General features: G+C 49.2%; 1 protein-coding gene and 1 non-coding gene across 5 annotated transcripts in view; both read left to right on the plus strand.

Annotated features, from left to right (window-relative positions):
• Nucleotides 1–24,547, plus strand: part of MYO16 (myosin XVI) — a 526,459-nt gene that overhangs the window by 456,494 nt on the left and 45,418 nt on the right. For all 4 annotated transcript variants that reach the window (XM_069602005.1, XM_069602006.1, XM_069602007.1 and 1 more), the window contains one exon: nucleotides 10,486–11,511. In XM_069602005.1, the coding sequence (XP_069458106.1) occupies nucleotides 10,486–11,511 (1,026 nt within the window). The remainder of the gene's footprint in view (nucleotides 1–10,485; nucleotides 11,512–24,547) is intronic.
• TRNAY-GUA (transfer RNA tyrosine (anticodon GUA)) lies at nucleotides 9,379–9,450 on the plus strand. Its single transcript has one exon. It is a non-coding gene; the product is annotated as a tRNA-Tyr (tRNA).

Below are 24,547 nucleotides of genomic sequence, written 5' to 3' on the forward strand. Positions count from 1 at the left end.
GGAAATAGAGGAAGAGGCGGTGATGCCAGGTGAGATTCTAGATGAGATGGCTGCATAGGTTTCATTGGGAAATATTACATGAGCAGAGGAGGGAACACAAATTCTTTGGCAAATAAATGAGCTAAAAATGCAAAAGCTCAGCACAGCCATAAGTTCATCTTTGACACCAAGGAGATAGGCCGACCATGGACCAGAAATCTGGTCTGTGAGATCTTTCACAGCAGGGACCTGACCCTAGTAATCTTCAAAGATGCTCTTCATCCGTTACTTTAGAAAGAATAGATCTCCAGGAGAATTTTTTTTTTTTTTTACCTGCTGTTGTCATGTACGAGTCACGTTACCGTAAAGCTTAGATGGAGATGAAGGAGAAATTCATCACTTTGGGGAGAAGAGGACAAATGTGTGTTTCAGCATCATGATAATAAGGGACATAGCAAAAATATGAGAGAAGCCGCCTGGAGGAGGCCTTCAGGCGGATTTAGATGTGAACACAAATAGAATGAGAAGGCCTTCCAAAGGAACAAGCCCTTCTCCTCTTCTTCCCAGCATACGAGACAAACTAGAAGGGTCTTACAGTCTCTGCAAGTCGTAAATATGCTCCCTGAGAAGGCAGATCAGGTTCCACCTCACCAGTATTAATTGCAGGTCTCTACAGTGGATTATAGAGCAGATCACTGCGGTTGAACTAAAACTGGGGCCAGGGGGGATATGTGAGGAAAGGAAGAGTAGCATCTAAAAGGCTAAGCCTAATGAGATGGGAGGAGCTTCCCAGGGGCAGAGAACTGGCCTGCCAATGCAGGAGACACAAGAGATGCAGGTTCGATCCCTGGATTGGGAAGATCCTCTGGAGGAGGGCATGGCAACCCACTCCAGTACTCTTGCCTGGAGAATCCCATGGACAGAGGAGCCTGGTAGCTTATGGTCCATTGGGTCACAAAGAGTCATATAACTGAAGCAACTTAGCACAGCCCAGCACAGTGAGATGGGAAAACGTGAAACACAGACTCAAGACAGCGTCATAAATTTAAAAAAAAATACTACACAAGATGGAAAATTTGCAATCTTGTATATAAGACGGAGCCCCAGCCAAATCCGAACACCATCCATGAACTCTATCCATTTGTATAAACAGGCCTCGCAGTAGCCTGTAAAGCCTAAACATGCTTTCCGTTTGTGTGTACATGAGAAGTCTAGCTGCCCCGGAATTGAGAGTTTGGAGAAGTCAGGTGCCAACTTGTCACACAGTTGGGAAAGGAGGCAGAATGTTGAGGCCACAGTTGAAAGTCTCTCCTATGTGCAGCAAAAAGCAAATGTCAATTTAAAAATGGTAGTCCAGAACCATAGGAGACAAAAATATACATAAAAGCAAATGACAGGAAAAAAAAAATTAATGAAGAGGAAGCAAGAAAGACCCCAGGTGTAAAGCTCTGTGATTCTTTCTACGTGGAGAATCAGAAAGCTGCTAAATGCTGCCTGTTTAAAAAAAAACACGTGCTGTGATATCATTAGATTTGCAAGACTTTTATATAAATTATAGGTTCTTGGAATATAATCTCAGCTCACAGGTGGCTCTGAGGTGCTTTTGGTGTCTCCCCACTGAGGCCCACCCTGGGGGAACTCACATCGTAGAGGCAAGGCCAGTCCATAAATCCGCTGCTTCTTCACGATCCACGTTAGCGCTTCTTCCTTAATCCTGCGGGCTTGACAGCCATCACATGCCTCCTGAGGCTCCAGGTGAATCCCTGCATTCAACGGTGTGTTTTAAGTGGGTCTTTAAAGATAGGGGAATTAACCTGGCTGATTGGGCAGAGCAGGTGTGCTGGCTGGCATTTGTCGCTCTAGGACTCAGGCTCACTCACTCCCATCCGCAGTGTCTAGCACACCACCCGTCAGCAGTGGCCCTGGTCCTCCTGACGCCATCATCACAGGAGCTGAAGGGGTCCAGGAAGTGCCCGCTCACCATTAGTGGCTATTTAAGTTTAAAATGATTACAAGTAAGTAAAGTCTAGAAGTTCAGTTTCTCAGTCATCAGTGCCAAGGACTCAAGAGCTGCTGGTGGGAAATTTCTTATCGTCACAAAAGTCGATCAGACAGCACTGATTGTTTTTTTTAACTGGAATATAGTATATTTACAAGCTGTCTTAGTTTCAGGTGTACAGCCAAGTGAATCAATTATACGTATCCATATAGCCACTCTTTTTTAGATTATTTTCCCATGATGGGTCATTACAGAGTATTGAGTAGAGTTCCCTGTACTATACGGCAGATCTTTATTAGTTATCTCTTTACATACAGTAGTGCGTTGCGGGGGAGAAGGCAATGGCACCCCACTCCAGTACTCTTGCCTGGAAAATCCCGTGGACGGAGGAGCCTGGTAGGCTGCAGTCCCTGGGATCACTAAGAGTCAGACACGACTGAGCAACTTCAGTTTCACTTTTCACTTTCATGCATTGGAGAAGGAAATGGCAACCCACTCCAGTGTTCTTGCCTGGAGAATCCCAGAGATGGGGGAGCCTGGTGGGCTGCCGTCTATGGGGTCGCACAGAGTCAGACACGACTGAAGCAAGTTAGCAGTAGCAGCAGCAGCAGCAGCAGTGTGTGTATGTCAACTCCAGTCTCCCAATTTACCCCTGCCCCTGCTTCTTACCACCTTGGTAATCGTGAGTCTGTCTCCTGTAACTCTGTAAGTCTACTTCCGTGTTATAGGTAGGTTCATGGGTGCCCTTTTTTTCAGAGTCCATCTATCAGTGACATCGTGTGATACTTGTCTTTCTCTGTCTGACTTACTTCACTCAGTAGGACAATGTCCAGGTTCCTCGTTACCACTGTATATGGCATTACCGACAGCACTGTTTTTTCAACTTTTCATTTGTTTAAAGAGAAAAAATATTTTTTTTGTACATTTAAAAATTTTTCATGAACCTTCTAAACACTTTTGCTCAATTGAACATATACAACTCTCGAAGTAAAGACGCTGGGGAAGCATGCCTGTGTCTCTAGTCGTTCAGTCATATCCTACTTTTTGTGACCATTTGGACTGTGTTCCATCAGGCTCCTCTGTCCATGGGATTCTCCAGGCAAGACTACTGGAGTGGGTTGCCATGCGCTCTGCCAGGGGATATTCCCGACCCAGGGATCGAACCTACAACTTCTGTGTCTCCTGCATCGTAGGCAGATTCTGTATGTGCTGAACCATGAGGGGACTTTACTCAGAGAAAGTGCAAGTGTGAGTCACTTGGTCATATCCAGCTCTTTGTGACCCCATGGACTGTAGCTCTCCAGGACTGTCCATGGAATTCTCCAGGCCAGAACACTGGAGTGGATTGGCATGCCCTCCTCCAGGGGATCTTCCCGACCCAAGGATCCAACCCAGGTCTCCTGCATTGCAGGCAGATTCTCCACCATCTGAGCCACCAGGGAAGCCCTGAACTCAGAGAGTCTATGCTGATTCACCCCAAGTACCCAGAGGCTTTTAGTGGTGGCGCTAGAGTATATCAGCACTCATTTCAAATTCATGTTTTTACCACAAGGGGAATGCTGCGTTTCTGTACCTGGCACTGTATCACACCATTATCTGTCTTCTGCAAAAGATAGGAAGGAAATCTGATCACTGCTTGAAATGTTGTGTGAACACCATTCCCAAGAACAAGACCACAAATCAAGTTCAAGTTCTTTTCTTTTATGAAACAAAGTTGCTGAAGAACTCAGAAGGCTGTAGAGTGAAAACAGACGTGATCAGAGAGTGAAGGTCAAAAATCATAGAGAAGCAGGTAGTTAGGTCACCCTGAAGTAGATTCCTTTATGCCCAGTCCTGTTCTTCCTAACACGTGCCTTTCCTAGAGGTTTTCATCCACTAAACATGGTCGTCTGGCCAGCGCTTCTTTTTTTTTTTTTTCTCACACTATCTTTGTGCTTGAAAAGCTGGAAACAATTTTATGAGCCAGTAAATTTTAACATGTGTTTGCAAACTATTAACAAGCGAGAGCCAACTATTTGAAAGTACGATTTTTAGAAGTCTAGGATTGTTCTTTGCAAACAGAGACCAGGAAGGGAAGAACGGGCAGCGACTTCACTTTTTCTTTGCTGAGAAGCTCCCAACGGAGAGCTTTTCCCAAGAAGCTGAGTTTCTAAACCCAGCGAGCTGACATTCTCCCCAACACGGTGACCACCGGATGGTGAAGCTGCACAGGACAGGTTTTCTTGGGCAGCTCTCGGCACCGGCATCTGAGCCTGATCATTTTATTACTGTCTCAGGATCTGGGCTCATCTCCATGAGGGGCTGTCACTCAGGGTCCTCCATGAAGCCACAGGTGGCAACTGCAGTCGCCTGGAAGCCAGTCACTTGCACCTCCGGGGGCCCCCAAATGTCTAAGGACTGGGACTGTTTGGCTGTCTCTGTGTCTAGGGGGTCTCTCCACCTGGTTAGTGCAGCATGACAACTTCAAGGTCGCTGGGCTTCTTACATGGACAGTCAGCATGTCCAAGGCACGTGGTCCAGGAAAGAGAACACCTGGTGGTCAGTTTATTCCCTTTGATGAGCCTGCCTTGGAAGTTACACAGCATCACTTCCACCACTTCCATCCACCAGGCAGTCCCAAAGGCTCACCCGGGTTTAGGAAAGATGAAGTAGATTCTGGGGCTTCCCCGGTGGCTCCAAGGTATAAAGAATCCACCTGCACTATAGCAGACTTGCAGGAGACGTGGGTTCGACCCCTGGGCCGGGAAGATCCCCTGGAGGAGGAAATGGCAACCCGCTCCAATATTCTCGCCTGGAGAATCCTATGGACAGAGGACTTGGTGGGCCACAGTCCACGGGGTCACAAGAGTTGGACACAACTGACTACACACAGGCCAAACAGATTCTCCCTCTTGATGGGACTGGGAGCTCGACTGTGGCCAAGTTTTGGGAAACACAGACCGCCTCTGACTGTGGACGAAACAGCTGACATTGCTCCCACATGCAAGCTGCACTCACGTCCGGGTCCATGCTCAGTCACCCAGTTGTGTCCGACTCTGCCATCCCAGGGATGGTAGCCCGCCTGGCAGCTCCATCCATGGGATTCTCCAGGCAAGCATCTTGGAGTGGGTTGCCATTTCCTCCTCCAGGGAAGATGCACTCAGTTCAGTTCAGTCGCTCAGTCATGTCCAACTCTTTTCAACCCCATGAACTGCAGCACACCAGGCCTCCCTGTCCATCACCAACTCCCGGAGTTCAGCCAAATCCATATCCATTGAGTCAGTGATGCCATCCAACCATCTCGTCCTCTGTGGTCCCCTTCTCCTCCTGCCCTCAATCTTTCCCAGCACCAGGGTCTTTTCAAATAAGTCAGCTCTTCACATCAGGTGGCCAAAGTATTGGAGCTTCAGCTTCAAAGATGCACTCACCCCTCCCCTGAACTCCCCAAAGCCTCACCCCACTGTCAAGCTCAAGTCCCAGTTCCAGATTCCCCCGTGTACATCCGGTCCTCGTATCCCAGCTGCTCAGACCAGGCTCCTTAGGTGGGCAGCTCCTCTAGGACTGTCCTTAACTATTGAAGGCAGGTTACCTGTTCTCCCCACAACTAGCATGCTGCCCATGCCTTGGTTAGGATTCAGTCCTGGTGCCCAGAAAATATTTTCCATGGCCATTTGATCCATGCTCTGGAATCTTGGCTTACCTTAGGATATTACTTCCTAGTCTACAAGAGGCTACTCCTGTTTTCAGGGGCGGGGCAGGGGGTGGTCGTTTCCTCAGCCTGATTCCTGCTCACAGAACTCTGAGGCACCAGAACCTCTTTATCTTGTACTGACGCTTGCTTTTTCATTGCATGCTGATAGGATTCCCTTAAAAACTTTGTTGAGTTTCCTATGAATCAAATTCCACTCTTTTAGTCAAAGCCACATTTACAAATCTCTTTAAGATAACCTTCTCTCTACCTTTTTTTTCCTGAAAGATTTCTGTAGGGCAATACCCTTAATATTCTTAGATTGTGGTCCTTATATTATATGGTTATGTATCTCATATATATGGTTCTAATATTCTTAGAGTGTCTTGTGGTTCTGTTTCTTTGAAAGGATCCATGAAACACCACCTCAAGTCTTTCTTGGGTCTTAATAAAGTGGTTCATAGTTACGACCTCCGCTTCATCTGCAGATCATATTTTCCTGAAAATGCCCCGGATTTAATCTCTGCTTACCAGGCATTTCTTAACTTCAGAGTTATCTGCTATCTGGATGGCCCAGTGAGAAACCATTTTATTTTCAAACTCAAGAAATCCCAGGCTCCTTTAGTTAGTGGTTGGTCCTTTCTTTAGCTGATCGCTTTACTCCTATGTTTCCCCCGGGAAAGTCGAGGGATCCGGGAGTCCACTCCCACGCACTGTACGAGACCCATCATAGGCCATCCGGCTCCTTACGCGTGCTGTCTAATAGTCTCCGCGTTCCTGCAGGTGACGGGGTTGCTAAGCGTTCCACAAAGGTGTAAAACCGGCCATGTTTCCTTCCACATCCAGCGTCTTCCTCACTTTCCTTTAAATCTCACCGGGGGCTTTCCTGAAGGTCACACTTCTGCTAACGGTACCGTCAAGATTTCTCCCATTTCCCAAGGCTCCTGCCTGTCTTTTAAAGTCTGGGTTTCTTGGGAATAGTAGCACTGCGTTCCAGGTTCCAGTATCTGCAGTAGCTGTCTGCTGTGATGTAACAAACCTCTCCAAACTTCAGTGCCTTAAAATGACGAAGACTACCATTCTCCTCCCTCCCTCTGTGTGTGTGTGTGTCTGTCTCTGTCTGTCTCTCTCTCTGTGTTTCTCTCTGTGTCTCTCTCTCTGTCTCTGTCTGTCTGTCTCCCTGTCTCTCTCTGTCTCTCTCTTTCTCTCTCTCTGTCTCTCTCTGTCTCTATTTGTCTCTCTCTGTCTCTCTCTCTGTCTCTCTCTCTCTGTCTCTCTATCTCTGTCTCTCTCTGTCTCGCTCTCTCTCTGTCTCTCTCTGTCTCTTTCTCTCTGTCTCTCTGTCCTTCTCTCTCTCTGTCTCTCTCTGTCTCTCTCTCTGTCTCTCTCTCTGTCTCTCTCTCTGTCTCTCTCTCTCTCTCTGTCTCTCTCTGTCTCGCTCTCTCTCTGTCTCTCTGTCTCTCTCTCTGTCTCTCTCTCTGTCTCTTTCTCTCTGTCTCTCTGTCCTTCTCTCTCTCTGTCTCTCTGTCTCTCTCTCTCTGTCTCTCTGTCCTTCTCTCTCTGTCTCTCTCTGTCTCTCTCTCTGTCTCTCTCTCTCTGTCTCTCTCTCTGTCTCTTTCTCTCTGTCTCTCTGTCCTTCTCTCTCTCTGTCTCTCTGTCTCTCTCTCTCTGTCTCTCTGTCCTTCTCTCTCTGTCTCTCTCTGTCTCTCTCTCTGTCTCTCTCTCTGTCTGCTTCTCTCTGTCTCTCTCTCTGTCTCTCTCTCTGTCTCTCTCTCTCTCTCTGTCCTTCTCTCTGTCCTACTCTCTCTCTGTCTCTCTCTCTCTGTCTGTCTCTCTGTCTCTCTCTCTGTCTGTCTCTCTCTCTCCTGCAAGCTGTCTCCCAGCTGCACTTAGACGGCGGCGGGCCGGGACAGCCCACAGGCTCAGGTCTTTGGGCCTCTGGAGTCTGGGCTGGGGAAACGCAGACAGCTGAGGCCTGGGGCAGATGGTGCCGTCCTCTCTCTCCTCTGTCTGGCCTCCCCTCAGCAGGGCCACTTCAGCGTCTGCAGGCATCTCCCGCAGAGATCAGGGCCACCGAGACACGTGTCCCAAGAGAGGAGGAGCCAGCAGGGCTGCGCCGGCCCAGTCAGCCTCAGCGGAGGCATGGCGTTCCTTTCGCCATGTTTTATTCATGGGGCCAGCACGGAGGTCCTTCGAGCTTCCAGGCTCTGGAAGAGCAGCAGGGACTAAGAATATTGTTGAAGGCAGTTTTGGAAAATACAGTCTGCCACACATCCTTTAAATTATTCAGATCTTCAGAACAACTCTCTAATACTAATGTTAAAATTTTGTTTGGTTCATTAACTTCCTGGGAGAAGCTTATGAGTTGCTGTGCTTTAGCGCATTGAAAGCCTTCGGGATAAGGCGCATTAATTACAGAATTGTGCATTTGGGGGTATTTTCTACTCTTAAAAGTTGGCTGCTTTGATGAACCCTGTATAATACTGGCCTCCAAAGATGTCCATTGAGTTAGAAAATTAACTTTGTTCTTTTCCATTCTCGTCTGGATGTCTCCCATTTGTTTCATGTTTACAAAGTGCCAGCATCTGAACTAAGCCCTTTGCATACACCATTTTATTTCTCTGAGATAATTACTGATATCACCATTTTATGGATGCCTATACTGAAGCTTCCCTGATAGCTCAGTTGTAAAGAATCCGCCTGCAGTGCAGGAGAACCCGGTTTCATTCCTGGGTCGGGAAGATCCTCTGGAGTAAGGGACAGGCTCCCCGCTCCAGCATTCTTGGGCCTCCCTGGTGGCTCTGCTGGTGAAGAATCCGCCTGCAGTGTGGGAGACCTGGGTTCAACCCCTGGGTTGGGAAGATCCCCTGGAGAAGGGAAAGGCTACCCCCTCCAGTATTCTGGCCTGGAGAATTCCATGGACTGTCTATCCATGGGGAGGCAAAGAGTCGGACACGACTGAGCGACTTTCACATACTGAAGCTTAGAGGGATGTGACCAAGAGATCTTCTAAAATTATAATTTGCATGAATGCCACAACCACAAGCGCGCGCACACACACACAATTCTGTGACCTTTTCTTATGGCCTGTATTTTCCCACCTCATAATACATATCATGTTCTAATTGCTATAGAATTAGAATCAACTTCTTTCTGTTTTTAGTTCTCTGACTCAGCTAAGAGGGCAGGGGAAGGCAGGGAACGTTTTCTGTGTGTTCACTAATGTGTCTTAATAAAGATTGGTTAAACACACGACTGAATGACAGCGTGAAATGCTGGTCCTGCTGGAGTTTGAATGCAAGTCTGACTCCAGAGCCTTTCATTTTAACCCTAAAAGTGGAGTTGTTGCCCCCAAAGTGAGGTGGAGATTCTCATATGTGCAGTCATAATGACAGAAAAGCCTGGCTGCCTGCCTTAAATAACTCAGGAACTCAGCAAAATTAGATGTGCTTATTTAGATCAAGACTTCCTACAGATTAGCACAATACCAAATTGGTAAAACAGTTCACAATTTTTGAGAAGTTTTGATATTTCAGCAAAACTGTATGTAATTTTCTAAAATTAACATCTCAGTTTCCAGAGAAATTGTATTCAATAAAATCTACTATAATTTATAGTAAAAATATTAGGAAAAGGACTTTTAGAATTTTTGACTTTAATAAATGTTTTGAGTCATATTTAAATAGTTTTTCTGCCTCTTTTAAAATTAGTTCTAATAGTATGCTCTTGGGCTTCCCTAGTAGCTCAGGTGGTAAAGCGTCTGTCTGTAATGCAGGAGACCCAGGTTCGATCCCTGGTTCGGGAAGATCCTCTGGAGAAGGAAATGGCAACCCACTCCAGTATTCTTGCCTGGATAACTTCACAGACAGAGGGGCCTGGCGGGCTACAGTCCATGTAGGGTTGCAAAGAGTCGGACAGGACTGAGCAACTAATACACAATAGTTTGCTCATTTGTTTTTCTAAACACAGTCCTTCTTTCCAACTTCAGTTCCCGCCTAAGTTCTTAGTGAATTATAACACTCTGATGTCCCTATTGTTAGCATTTAAGTATGTTAGTTAATTGTAAAACTCACTCTTGGCATCATTTCCACAAAGTTCGTTTTGGAAAGATAATCTCTCTGTGCATGCAGTTGTTTTCATTGGTGGATTGTGTTCATTTTGCCTGGATGCTTGCTCAGCTGCTTCAGTCATATCCAACTTCTTGTGACCTCATGGACTGTAGCCCGCCAGGCTCCTCTGTCCATGGGATTTCCCAAGCAAGAATACTGGAGTGTGCTGCCATTTCCTTCTCCAGGGGTTCTCCCCAGCCCAGGGATTGAACTCAGGTCTCCTGTGTCTCCTGCACTGCGCGTGGATTCTTTACCACTGACTCACCAGGGGAAGCCCTAGATTATTTCAACAACCCAGCTTCCGGGGATTTCCTATAGGAAACACCCAGGGGGCACCAAGTCTCTGATTTGCGCCTTCTCCCCAGTCTCCTAGAAGTCCTGAGGATCTGCCGGGCCAGTCCTCCTCAGTCCTCAGTGTCAGGCCCTCAGAACCCAGGTTCACGTGAGCAGGCTCCAGCGGAGATGCGCGGTGCCCTCCCCGCCGCATCCCAGGCCCTTCATCCCTGGCATCCTGGGCCTCCTCATGGCCAGTTTACCTCCTCCTTGACGGGTGGTGGTTGTCCTCCAGCCCCCAGACCAAAACTGGTTTTCTCCTGGGCAGTTGCGGGGAGTGTGGGGAGACCTGGGCCCTGGGGGCTGGGGGGACGGCGCCCCTGGAGGGGGGCAGGCCGGCGGGGGCTGGGGCCTGGGTCGCCCTGACGCTCCGGGCCCCCCCTCTGTCCTTGGCCCAGCTCTCACCCGGCCCCGGCCGCACAGCGACGACTACAGCACCATGAAGAAGGTCCCCCCTCGGAAGCCCAAGCGAAGCCCCCACACCAAGCTCAGCGGCTCCTCGGAGGAGACCTCGGGCGCCCGGCCGGGGGCGGCGGGGCCTGGGGGCGCGCGGCGCAGAGCGGGCGGCCCGCAGCGCCTGCCGGGGGTCCCCGCGCCCCCCGCGCCCCCGGAGCCCGAGCCCGAGCCCGTCTACATCGAGATGCTGGGCCGCGCCGGCAGCCCCGAGCCGGCCGAGGCGGTGTACGAGGAGATGAAGTACTGGGCGCCCCCCGGGGATGCGGGCGGCCGAGGGGCGGGCGCCGGCTCGGTGTCCGCGTCGCCCCCCGCGGCCCCCGAGGAAGGCGGCGCCGGCGGGGACTCGAGCGGCATCCCCGCGCCCTTCCCCAACCTGCTGGCGCACCGGCCCCCGCTGCTCGTGTTCCCCCCGACCCCGGCCACCTGCTCCCCCGCGTCCGACGAGTCGCCCTTGACGCCCCTGGAGGTGAAGAAGCTGCCTGTGCTGGAGACCAACCTCAAGTACCCCGTGCAGCCCGAGGGCTCCAGCCCCCTGTCCCCCCAGCACCCCAAAACCCCCAAGGGGGACGGCGACCGGCCCGCGTCCCCGGGCGTCCCCGCGTTCGCGGGGCTGCACGGAGGCTCCCCGCCCCCGACGCCCCCGCCCGCGCCCCCCGCCACCCCGCGGCCCCCCGCGCACTTCCCCTTCGCGGCCCCCGCGGAGCCCCCCAGGGTCCCCCCGAAGTCCACCTCAGCCCCCGCGGGCGCGCCCTGCAGCCCCCTCCCCAAAACCCCGTATTCTCCGGGGAAGACGGCTCGAGGGGAGCCCAGGAAGGCCACCACCACCGGCGCCCCCTCCCCGGCCCCCTACAGCCCCCCGAACTCCAGAGCTCTGGGCAGCCCCCTGGACGAGCTGGCCAGCCTGTTCAACTCCGGCAGGAGCGTGCTCCGGAGGTCGGCGGTGGGCAGGAGGATCCGCGAACCCCAGGGTGAGTGTGGCGCCCTGAGCGCGCTGAGACAGGTCCAGATGTGGGCGTGGGGGGGGGGGCTGCGCAGAGGGATGCGGTGCTAAGGAACGCGCGGGGTCCCTGCGGGGTCCTTCATAGCAGGTAGCGGCTTTAAGATCATCTTCTATGCAACCGGTACGGCCAAGTAGTTAAGAATGCATGTTTCCATTTTGCAGACACAAGTCCATGGTATAAAAGCACATTGCGCTAAACCCAGGCTTCAGACAGCCTGGTGAAACGACGGGCGTCAGAGCACAACTCAGCTTGAGCCACTGACTTCCGGTTGCTAACAATATCCGGGTATAACTTGGAAATGGCAGTTGCTGTGTGCTGTTATATATTGAGATGTCCCTTTGGGACATCTTTGTCCTTTGTCCGGGTTACCCGAACACCCTCGCCTTGCTGGCCATCTCACTTCCATTCCCTGCCTCTGGAGTGATTACTTCTCAGTTACTCCCTGACGCTCAGTACCACTCAGTACAAAGCCCAGCCCAGGAAGGCCACTGCCGGGGCCCCCTCCCCTGCCTCCTACAGCGGTACCCAGGAACTTCAGGCCTCTAGGCAGCCTCCCCGGAGGAGCTGGCCAGCCTCTTCAACTGTTGTTGCTGGTGAATGATTTGCCTTCTGGTCCCAAGGACCATTTTCACTCCGTTTTGTTCTATCTACATCTTCTGGCTGAGCATCTCAACTGCTCAGCTGTTGACAAGCCAGTCCCAGTGAGCTCAGGGCTAGACTGTGGCATCCAGAGGCCGTTGCCTGTATCAAAAAGTATTTATTTTGTGTCCCTATAAAAGTAGAATGTAGCTATCAAAAAAAAAAACAAAACAAAACATCTCATTAAGAATTTTTTTTGTTGATCTCTTGTAAGTAGCTTGCCTCATTCAGATGAGGTTGCCTTTGGGCTCAGATTCACTTAATAACCACAAAGAACGTAGTCATCCTCCAAAAAGCATCTGAAGGCTTTTATATGAAACCAAAATATCTTCCAGCGTTCTGTATTTGGGAAGTGAGCTGCAGGAATATAAAGCATCTTCTCTTAAAACTGTAACAGGCCCCTCGGTCATTATGCAGATGACAACCACGAGCATCCTTACTTGAGAGAGATGGGAAACTTCAGGGCAAGGAGGTTAAGCACCTTCCGTAAGGCCAGATAGTAGGACTGGAAGTAGCAGCTTACCTGCTCTTTCTTCTAAAGAAAATACATAGCTGTGTTGGCTTTCATCATCTGATGAGGTACAAAAAAACCCCTAGAAAACCTAGGAAACCTTCTCAATAAGTGAAAAGGACGTCAAGGCTAAGAACACTTAGCAAATGGGTGAATAACCTACTCTTTGTTTACTCTTCAGACTAATAAGCTAATCGTTTGTTTAGCTAGCCATTTCTTCTTAATTATAAGTCATTAATAAATGAAATTGTCCTTGTAAGTAGGGGATGGCTTGAATGTCACAAGTCATAGGTTTCATTCCAAGGAACAAAACAGACTCTAAGAGAAAAGCATTACACCAACACGTTAATGTTTGCTTTGCTTTTGGAACTAAAAGTTTATTAAAACCTCATAAGCCTCCTTTTACTATAGATGAGAGTTGGGTGAATTCTTCTTGGATGTATTCAGAAAAGTGAAGTTAATGATTTTCTAGACAGGTGGCAATCCTTTGGAAATCCCTAAGTCTACTCTTGAGAGTCCCTTGGACTGCAAGGAGATCCAACCAGTCCATTCTGAAGGAGATCAGTCCTGGGTGTTCTTTGGAAGGACTTATGCTAAAGCTGAAACTCCAGTACTTTGGCCACTTCATGCGAAGAGTTGACTCATTGGAAAAGACTCTGATGCTGGGAGAGATTAGGGGCAGGAGGAGAAGGGGACGACAGAGGATGAGATGGCTGGATGGCATCACTGACTCAATAGACGTGAGTCTGAGTGAACTCCGGGAGTTGGTGATGGACAGGGAGGCCTGGTGTGCTGCGATTCATGGGGTCACAAAGAGTCAGACAGGACTGGGCGACTGAACTGAACTGAACTGATGTCTAGGACTTGCAGGGAGGACTGCAGAGACGTCTCCAGCCAGGGTGCCCAGATATGCTAATTATATTTCCCCGTGGTGACATTAACCAGTGCCTGCTAACATGCATCAAAACCTCAAGGACACCATCGTTAGTGCAACTCTAAAATTAGAAAGCATCTATTTTCCTCCTGTGGGCTTTTACAAAACGCTCTTCACTTAGAAAAGGTGTCTGGAGCCACTGAAGACTTTCTTTCAAATGCCCGCAGCGGCAGCTTCTGCCCCAGCACAGAGGCCACAGTAACAGGCAGCTGCGGTAGGAGAGGCTTGTCCCCACACACCAGGTGCCTGGAGTCCAGCTGTGCGGCTGAGAACCCTGTAAATCCTGATGGTTCGTGACTCGGGAAACACCTGGACCAGAGCACAGGACACGTCCTCGTCGCATCATCCAGGTTATTTTAGCATGCAGGAGGGGCTTAAGAGAAGACTGAGAAGGGAAAAAAACGTCATCACACTGGAGCTAATCACCAGAGCTGCTTATATGATTATTAAGGTTTGCACACTGTGATCCAGGAGCCAGGAATCCATTTTCTTCTGAATGAATCACATGGCTGTTATTCAGGATTTACTGAAGTCCTGGGACTTCTTTTAAGATTACAAATATTTTTCTTTACCCTCTTTATATCTAAAAATACTCTTCTCTTCATCCGAAAGAGCTTTCTTACCAAAGAATCCAGTGGGCAGGTAATTCTGCCTCTAAGCACCTGAATTAATTGCAGCTCGTTTCTTGGACAGTTGTGATGTGGGGAAATTGTACCACAGATTTGTGGAGTGTTCCAGGACTTCCCCCTCGATTCTCTGGAGAGCGACCTTGAAGAGATTACGTGTGTTAGTCGCTCAATCCAGTCGTATCCGACTCTTTGCGATCCCATAAACTGTAGCCCGACAGTCCATGGGATTCTCCAGGCAAGAATACTGGAGAGGGCTGCCATTCCCTTCTCTAAGGAATCTTCCTGAACCAGGTATCAAACTCAGGCCTCTCACATGTAGGTAGATTCCTTACCGTCTGAGCCGCCTCAGTCCAGTTCAGTCACTCAGTCGTGTCTGACTCTTTTTAACCCCATGGACTGCAGCATGCCAGGCCTCCCTGTCCATCACCAGCTCCCAGTTTACTCAAACTCATGTCCATTGAGTTAGTGATGCCATCCAACCAGCTTATCCTCTGTCGTCCCTTTCTCCTCCTGCCTTCAATCTTTTTAAGTATCAGGGTCTTTTCCAGTGAGTCAGCTCTTCACATCAGGTGGCCAAAGGATTGGAGTTTCAGCTTTAGCATCAGTCCTTCCAAGGAATATTCAGACTGATTTCCTTTAGGATTGACTGGCTGGATCTCCTTGATATCCAAGGAACTCTCAAGAATCTTCTCCAACACCACAGTTCAAAAGCATCAGTTCTTCAGCACTCAGCTTTCTTTATAGTCCAACTCTCACATCAGTACATGACTACTGGGAAAACCATAGCTTTGACTGGACGGACCTTTGTTGATAAAATGATGTCTCTCTTGAGATAGTCCAGTGTTGACAGTTCCTTCCTTTGGACTTGAGAAAAGGCATTCAGAGGATTTGCTCCAAACTAGTTTTGGCACTGATTAACGTGTAAGGAATGGCGAGCTGTGGACAGGAAACAAGGTCCTGTGGTGTTTCATTACACTCCCTTGCTGCTCTGTGGACCTAAATGTGGGATTTCATAACTATCGTGTTCCTGTAGACTCCTGGACATTCAACTGGAGGAACACAAAGTCGCAGAAGCTCTTAAGAGTCCAGAATGCAGGTGTGGACAAAATGTGACCGTCCAGCTGGCAGCCGTGACGACAGCTTGGGAGGAGGGGCCTTAGCTGCAGTAGTAGCCGTGGCTACTATGCTCCAGGCATGGTTTTAATAACCTGCTTAGTTCTCACAAGACTGAACAGTGTCTGCTGTGGTGTCCCCATTCTGCAGATGGGAAAACTAAGGCATAGAGATTAAACTTGCTCCCCACTCTGAGAGATACAGCCTGACTTAAATGCAGTGATTCTGGCTCTAGACGTGACTATCTCAGTTACCTACACAGCGAGGCCCAGAACTGCAGGGAATAAAACAAAATAGAGGATAAGGCTTTAAAAAGCCGTATGTACTCACACAAGGTGCAACAAGTAAGAGTCCTAGAGTTTGGATGAGAAAACTGCTTCATAAAATTCCAAACGTGTACTTCACAGCTCATGGATACATGCAACTGCGGAGTGTGCTCTGGGGGCCCCTGGGCCTTAGAATGAAGGACAGCTGTGTGTTTAATTGTCCGAGCCTTTCTGTCTATCCTGTTCATTCACAGGGTGTTTTTCTTCTGATACCGGGTTAGGGTTAATATTATTGTGCTAATTATTTATAGTTGCTCAGTTTCAAAAATTCTGAGACCCAGTTCAAATGCAGAGGGGATACCGTTTGCTTCTTGGGGCCACGAGGGTGCGCCATTGCTCCAAACGGTTCCATCTGTGGCTGGTTGTTTATCTAGAATGTGAAATGAAATGAGCGTGTTTTCTGTGTCCATTGAAAAAGAGCAGGATGATCAGGCATTAACAAAAATGCAGTACGCCTCAGGAACCTATGGAAGAAAGTGGAGGCGTCTGATTTGCAGAATATGTAAAAAAAAAATTATTTTGTGACTTTCTGATACTATGCATCTTTAGTTTACATAATATAAATAGGTAGTTAAAAATTATATTGGCAAAAGAGATATAGAGGCAAGATTTCTTTGCATGTATTAGGTGTTTATTAAATACATTTGATGAAAACCTACCTTTAAAAGAGCAGTTTGACATATAAATATATTTGATAAATCTGGCCCTGGGGCATTTTTACAAATCAGAACCACTGCAGCCAAATGGAAATTACTCTTAATTTCAAATATTTTATTTCATTGCATAAATACTCCAAGTAAGGATATTTTGAGTTCTGACTTCTCTGGTGGCTCAGATGGTAAAAGAAACCTCCTGCGACCCAGGTTTGATCCCTGGGTCGGGAAGATCCCTTGGAGAAGGGAATGGCAACCCACTCCAGTGTTCTTGCCTGAAGAGTCCCACAGACGGAGAGCAGCCTGGTAGGCCACAGTCCATGGGGTCACAAAGAGTTGGGCACAACTGAGTAATACTTTCACTTTCATTATATAAATGAAATTTTTACAGTGTAATGCTTGAATCCATAAGACCATTTATTTTTTAAACAATTATTTTCAAAGTTGGCTTTATGGAAAATTTCAAATACATACAAAAGTACAGCAGATTAATGAACTATCTCTGTGACCAATCTTAGCTCATCTCCAGCTTACTCCACTATCACTCAATTATGTGGAAATAGGTCCCAATGTCAAAGCAATTTACTGATAAATATTTGTATCAATTTCGTTAGGGAGGTCCTTTAGAAAAAAAATATAAGCTTTATTCTTAAGTCACGTTAATAAGTACAGACCTGTCGATCCATTTGAACATCAGAGACTTGATTAACTAACATCATCTTGCTGCTCAAGACAGAAGCTGCCCCTAAGATGCTGGAGCATCATTTTTTCATGATGCAGCTGAAGTAATTCTCAGGAGTCAGCTTTCCACCAGAAATCACTGGTCTTCGAGAACTTCCACAGGGTCTGTGAGCACAGGCCCCCCGCCCCCACCACCACCACCATGTGGACAGCTGTGCAGATAACTTTTCTACAGTGACAGCCTCAAGATGTGAATTTCTAAATGTCATGTCCAAACAGAGCTAAGCGTGAAAGATCAGTCTCTCAAGTATGTATTACAACTGCATCTTTTCAAAGCAATCGTTTCGATTTGTTTGGGGCTGGGCTGGGTCTCTGTGGCTGTGCGCGCTTTCTCTAGTTGAGGCCAGCGGGGACCACACTCTAGCTGTGGTGGTTTCTCCTGTTATGGAACACGGGCTTCAGTAGTTGCAGTGTGTGGGCTCGGTCACTGAGCTTCCGGACTCTGGAGCACAGGCTCTGCAGTTGCGGCGTGGACTTAGTTACCCAAGGAGTGTGTGGGGATCTTCCCGCACCAGAGATCGACCCCCTGTCTCCTCCATCGGCAGGCGGATTCTTTACCACTGAGCCACCAGGGAAGCCCCCGTAGCCTCCTCAATCGGTACTGAGTGAGATTTTGAAGCTTCTCTGCCAAATTAAGCACAATTATGCGTTGTTTGCTAACAAGAAGATGCTTTAAAATCACTGAAATATCACAGAATTACAGGCGGAAACCTGTGACCTGTGCTCAAGGGCAGCGTTGGTAAACTGCTGTTCTCTGCCCCTGGTGTTTGCGGCAGACGTTTCGACACTTGTCTTCTGTTTCGTCTCTGACGCCTTCTGATGAGATGGCAGCTAAGACATCCGTCCTCCTGTGCAGGTCTCTGCATCCCATGATGGGAGGCAGGGCTCGGCATCCCCGAGGCGTCTTGCCTACATGCAGGCTTTTCTGGCTGTGTATGCTGTGCTGAGCTGTTAATCTCTCTCACTCTCCAGCTGCTTTGCTTTCTCTGCGTGGTGATTTATTTGTGGGGGGTGGTGGCCTGAGGCTTCATGAATGTTAGAAAGGGCGTGGACGGAGCAAGCACATACTTTACTGATGTGTAGTCCAGGGCACTCTGGCCGCCCTCCCTTGAAAGGAAAGCATCCCTCTGCCTTATGGAACCATTTTAAATCAGCCCCAAGTTTCCCCCGTTTTTCCAAACGAAGTCCTTGGGGAAGGCAAGCCTAGCATCCCCAGCGAAGCAAGTCCTTCGCTCGTCGCTGGGTGGATAGATGGAGAGGATGAGCTGTAGAATGTGGCTGCCCTGGCCGGGTCAGTGAACCCGAGCTTTGACGCACGCGTGGGTCCCTGTGTGAGCAAAGGATGTTCTGAGCAGCTCCTGGCCCCGCCGCAGTACAGGCGTCTCTGTGTTTGGGCCTTGCAACTGGACGCTGCAGTGCTTCTCATTCCCCGGATGCCCAGTTGAAATAATCCTTAGTCTGTCTCTTCTTGCAAATGAGCTTTCAAATGGAATACACTGATCCATAGCCAGACATATCTACGTTAAGAGCACAGAGCTCTTTGCCTTCCGTGTTAATTGGACATTTTTTTTTAAGTGCCTAATATTTGTTGTGAATGCTGTGACATTTTTCTCCCTGTTTACAGCACCTCCTCTCTCTCAATGCCCAAGAACTCTTTCACTCAGGGAAATTGTGCAACCAGGGCCCTGTACCCAGGACTTGCATTAACTTGCAGAGCTAACTCCCTTGTAGTCATCCACCAGGCATTCGCTTGATGCAAGCCCAGGGCTTGCCCCCGGGAATCCAGAGAGGAGAGAGAGCTCTGGGTGCCCTGCTGTCTCCAGACAGGGCGGGCGGCAGATGGGTCCGCCCCATTTCAAAGTGAGGCTCTACCTGGGGGTCATAGACGCCCCCATGGGTCTGTGACTGAGCCCTGAGTGGCCTGTGAACTCCAGCGGTGTGCTCGGGCCTTCTTTGGGAAGAGGTTGACCAGACTTCATCACGGAGCGTTCATGAGCAGGGCATGGGGCGGGGGCACAGCTGGTGGCCCCAGAGCAGGAGCTTGTTGCTGCGGTTATGTCTCGGAGAGCCTCCCACCAGGGCTGACCTGTGAGCAGGACGCATGATGGGTGATGATGGGGGCAGGAGGTGGGGGGCTGGGAGTTCTCCAGGTGGGTGCAGAAGGAGGGGAGCAGGTGGGGCGGCCAGAGGAGGCCGTGTGCGGGGAGCCCTGTCTCCAAACACGAGTTCAGGGTACCTGGTCCTGTTAGCATGTGGCCACGAGCCTTGACATGAGTTCAGGGTACCTGGTCCTGTTAGCATGTGGCCACGAGCCTTGAAAGGCTTCCCTGGTGGCTCAGTGGGGAAGAATCTGCCTGCCCGTGCAAAAGACCCAGGTTCCACCCCTGGGTCAGGAAGGTTCCCCTGGAGAAGGGAATGGCTACCCACTCCAGGATTCTTGCCTGGAGAATCCTATGGACAGAGGAGCCTGTTGGGCTGCAGTCCTTAGGGTCGCAAAGAGTCAGACACGACAAATGATGACAGTGTTCCTTCAGTGTAAGCATCTCGATAGAGGCCCTTTCCACCCTCTTGTCCCACAAGCTGCCCTCCGCAATGTCAGGGGCCCACAGCACCCAGGTGAAGCCAGAATAATCCCTCTGGTTTAGAAGGACTGTTTCCTGGCTTTCTGTCTGCTCTGTCTCTGCCTCTGGAAGGTTCTGCTTGGGAACAGCTCTGAATTACAGGTGAGCAGTCACTCACAGCAGTTGCTTTCACTTGCAAGACACTCAGCCAGCATCTTGCCTTGAGGAAGTGCTCGACTCTGCAGGGCCTGAGTGTCGGTCCTGGGAGTGCGGCATCTCGGATGCCTGCTCAGGACTGGCCGCACGGTAAAGCTGCAGGGACCTCTCCTCCTGTCCCAGGGGCCACGCTGAGGGCTGCTCGGATGGTCAAGGGTGATTCGCAACAGACAGCACGACCCAGGGCAGGAGAAAGGCGTGCATGCGTGCTCAGTCGTGTCCGACTCTCTGCAACCCCACGGACTGAAGCCCACCAGACTCTTCTGTCCCTGGAATTCTCCAAGCAAGCATACTGGAGTGGGTTGCCATGCCCTCCTCTAGGTGATCTTCCCGAGTGAGGAACTGAACCCCTGTCTCTTGTGTATCCTGCATTGGCAGGGTTCCCGGGAAGCCCAGGAGAAAGGCACACGGCCCAAAAAAGCCAACTTCACAGCCCAAAAAAGCCCACTTCATCTGTCTCTACAGCAACTATTTATTTCCTAGATTATGTGGCTATAGAAACAGATATAGCTACAGATACAGATATTCAGACATATCTATATAGAGATATAGATACTGTAATGGCAAAATTAGAAGCACGGCTGAAAAAAAAAATCAACAAACAACAACAACAAAAAACTAGCGTCAGCCCCATACTCAGAGCCCTCAGTAAATATTTGTTGGGAGAATCTTAAAGGCCTCCTGAAATTGCTACTTCCTCTGAACGTGGCTGCTTCATTCTTCTCTGAAAACCAGGCGTCAAACCAAGCAGGGAGTTGTGACAATTAAATATTTAGATCAACCTGATCACAAAGTTACCCTGCGAATAGTGTGAAATTCTCCTGGGAAATTTCCTTCACGGCTTGGCTGTGACTCTGCAGCCGCCAGCATGCCGTCAGACCGGAGATAGGGAGCGCGTATAAATAGTTCATCATTTCTGAGACAGCCGGAGGACGCAGAGGACTCATCCCAGTTGGACTGTTCGCCGGTGCGCCATCCAGGGGGAGGAGATCTTTTGAACCTGGAATTCTGGGGGGAAAAAGTCAGTCTTTTCAGAAGTGGATTATCTTTCATAAGCAGTCCACGTTTTTCATACCATCAACCCATTAAAGCAAGCAGCCACTGTGTGTGGGAGGGGGTGGTCTCTAGACTATATTTCAAATTAAACTCCCACTGGGGCCTCCTAGGAGAAACCCGGTGCTTTATCCACTAAGCCACTCAGCGACTCTCCCATAGCTAGTTAATAAAGACCTTCCTGGCTATCTGCATCTCATTATTGCCACAGAATGCAATATCCCGGGGTGTTCTTCCTTTTGTGAAGAAATGCTTAGAAGCTACAGGGTGCGTGGACATTTTCCTGAAGACGACCTGGATCACTGCTGTATTCTCTCTCCCCTTAAGTGTACTGGAAAAGAGAACCCCGTTTCTTAACTACCTAAGAGTGTTTAGGGCCTTTATGCCGACCTGAACCACTTTTGTGATTAATTCTCAGATTAACCTAGAAAATTCCACACCACCTGAGAGCTCGCTACATTCAGGGTCATTTTAGCCAGCCCTGCATCCTATGAGTCAGCAGTCACCTCACACCCACTGTGTGTGAAGCTTCCCAGGCCTTTTGCTGCCCTGGTTTTCACGTCTCCCTTTTTCCGATCTCTTCTTGAAGTCTGTAATGCTCATCCTTAGACACTGTACACTGGCAGTTACTGGGCAGTTGCAATTTTGCGTGCCGCTGATACATGCTAATTGTAATAAACCGACCGGTGACAATCTCTCTCACTCTCCTCCCCACTCATATGACTCAGTCTTAAAACATACAGGAACCAAACCACGGCTGTGAGAGCTGGACCATAACGAAAGCTGAGCGCTGAAGAACTGCTGCTTCTGAACTGTGGTGCTGGAGAAGACTCTTGAGTGCCCCTTGGACTGCAAAGAGATCCAACCAGTCCATCCTAAAGGAGATCAGTCCTGAATATTCATTGGAAGGACTGATGCTGAGGCTGAAACTCCAATCCTTTGGCCACCTGATGTGAAGAGCTGACTCACTGGAAAAGACCCTGATGCTGGGAAAGATTGAAGGCGGGAAGAGAAGAGGACGACAGAGGATAAGATGGTTGGATGGCATCACCGACTCAATGGACATGGGTTTCAGTAAACTCTGGGAGTTGGTGATGGACGGGGAGGCGTGGTGTGCTGCAGTCCATGGGGTCACAAGGAGCTGGACACGACTGAGCGGCTGAACTGAACCGCAGCAGACGTGAGCCAGATCGGAGGGGACACACGTTTACAGCGGAACACTGAGGGTGCGACCCCTGCAAGTGTGTTCATCACCCGAAGCCCTGCAAAGCCTGCAGAAGAGTTTCTTCACACCCCGGGCTCTGGCTCGAAGTCAAACACACTCTTCCCCAAAAATGGCCACTTTAAAGAATGGAGGGTCTGGCGTGTACACTGTGGGTGCAGCAGCGTGATTCCCAAGCAAATCGGCGTGCTTTCCATCTTGGTTTTATTGTTCTCTTTTGAAATGGAAAGATCCAGGAAGGAGTAAGCAGGAGACAGAAGACTTGAACAGAGCAGCGGGTGGACACCGCCCCTGTGCAGGTGTGTCCATGCTACTGAAGGGCAAACCGAAGCTCAAAGCCCTTAAATTACTCGCTGAAGTCACGTCTGTTTACTGGAGTTAGTTCCAGTTCCCAGGTGAGCTCACCTGGACGGGGTCAGCCTGGTTTAGGAGCAGAATGGGGCACACACCGAGCACAGAAGGCTGAAGCACGCCGACTTCCCGGGCGGCTCATCAGTAAAGAACCCGCCTGCCGATGCCGGAGACCTGGTTCCAATCCCTTAGGCCAGGGAGATCCCTTGGAGGAGGAAATGACGTGCTCTCCGGCATTCTTACCTGGAGAATTCCCTGGACAGAGGAGCCTGGCGGGCTGCAGTCCATGTGGTCGCTGAAGAGTCGGACAGGACTGAGCAACTGAACAACCAGCCCGGCAATATTTTCAAAAGTTCACATATCTGTTTTCAAGTAAATAACCAGTGCCCAGCAATAGATTCTGTAGAGCTAAAGAGGTTTTTGCTTTTGTTTTTAATTTTCATGAGGATTGTATTGAGTTTATTTTTGTCTTTTGATATCTGTTGTTTACTCACTAAGTCGTGTCCAGCTCTTTTGCAACCCTACGAACGGCAGCCCGCCAGGCTTCCCTGTCCTTCACTGTCTCCCAGAGTTTACTCAAACTCACGTCCGTTGAGTCAGTGATGCCCTCCAGCCATCTCATCCTCTGCCATCCCCTCTCCTCCTGCCTTCAGTCTTTCCCAGCATCGGGGGCTTTTCCAATAGTCAGCTGTTCACATCACGTGGCCAAAGGATTGGGGTTTCAGCTTCAGCATCAGTCCTTCCTGTGAATATTCAGAGTTGATTTCCTTTAGGATGGACTGGTTAGATCTTGCTGTCCTTGGTATTTGACCACCTTTATACATAGCCGTGATGGAATCTCTCTTGGAATTTTAATAGAAAATTGTGCTCAGAAGAACTACTTCGGTCCTTAAGAACAAGGTAATCCTTTGCTCCATCTCAGACACCAGCTTGTGCTCCTGCAGTAACATGCTTTCCAGTGCCTTCTGGCTGCCCCTCCCCCACCATGTGTCAAATGAGACAGTCAGATTCCAGTTGCTGGCATTCATTTCACTGATGTAGTCACAGCTAAGAGGGGAACCTCCTCTATTCCCTTACTCAGGCTGGAAGTCTCGTCTAATTTCTGCAGCTGGGACAGCCATGCAGGGCAAAGGCACTGGGCTTCTGTATGGTGATGGGGGATTATACAAATGTCTCTTTAATCTGATGCTCATTAAACAGCCCACTGATGTGGTCCAGCTGCTAACCAGAAAGCGTTTCCACTGCTGCAGGGGTGGAATGCATCATAGGGACCCTTTGTAATGACTTTAGGGAAAAGGTTCCATTTTCCAGATAATACAACCAATCTGTGACATCGCCCCCAAGACACATAGTTCTTTTCAGGATTGAAAACATCAGAGGTTAACTTCAAGCAAAACCATTTGATGAGCAGCAGCGTTTTGTGTTGCTGTTTGTTTGCTACTTGCCTCAAGTTTTCAAAGAGGGTTGGGACAAATCATAAGTAAAAGGGACAGACTTCATTCATTCATTCGAAATATACATTGAGGGTGTGTCTTGTACAGGGTATTGTCCTAAGCTCTACGGGTTTAAAAATGAAATACGGAATCGGCTCACAAGCAGCTCGCAAGGTCCCTGGACAGTGAGAAACGCTGTCGATGAAGATGCTGTTTGGGTTTCTCAAGCGGCTCTTACCCCTGATGCTTGGGAAATGTGGCATCTTTCTTCGATTCATTCTGCTCTCTTTGGCTGGTCAATGCTTATCATGATGCACTAAATCGATTTTTCTCAACCCATACGTATGTCCTTTGAAACTGATCCAAATGAAGGTAGGATTCCTTTGGAGGAAAGGGGGGTGGATGAGGCCAAAGCAGCTAGAGAAAGAGGGGGTACCCTACCTCAGGCTGAGACCAGGGCATCTTACAACCCTAAGGAGGAAGGTTTATCCAAGGGTGTGATGGTAATGCTTTGGAGGAGCTGCACCAGGGGGTGCGAAAAGGGTTTTTCTGCATTCATTTCTGTGTAAACATACAGCTTAAAAATGACAGATGAGAGATGCCGGGTGGTGGGCGTACAAG

This window comes from Ovis canadensis, chromosome 10 (assembly GCF_042477335.2).
Source record: "Ovis canadensis isolate MfBH-ARS-UI-01 breed Bighorn chromosome 10, ARS-UI_OviCan_v2, whole genome shotgun sequence".
Classification (NCBI taxonomy): Eukaryota; Metazoa; Chordata; class Mammalia; order Artiodactyla; family Bovidae; genus Ovis; species Ovis canadensis.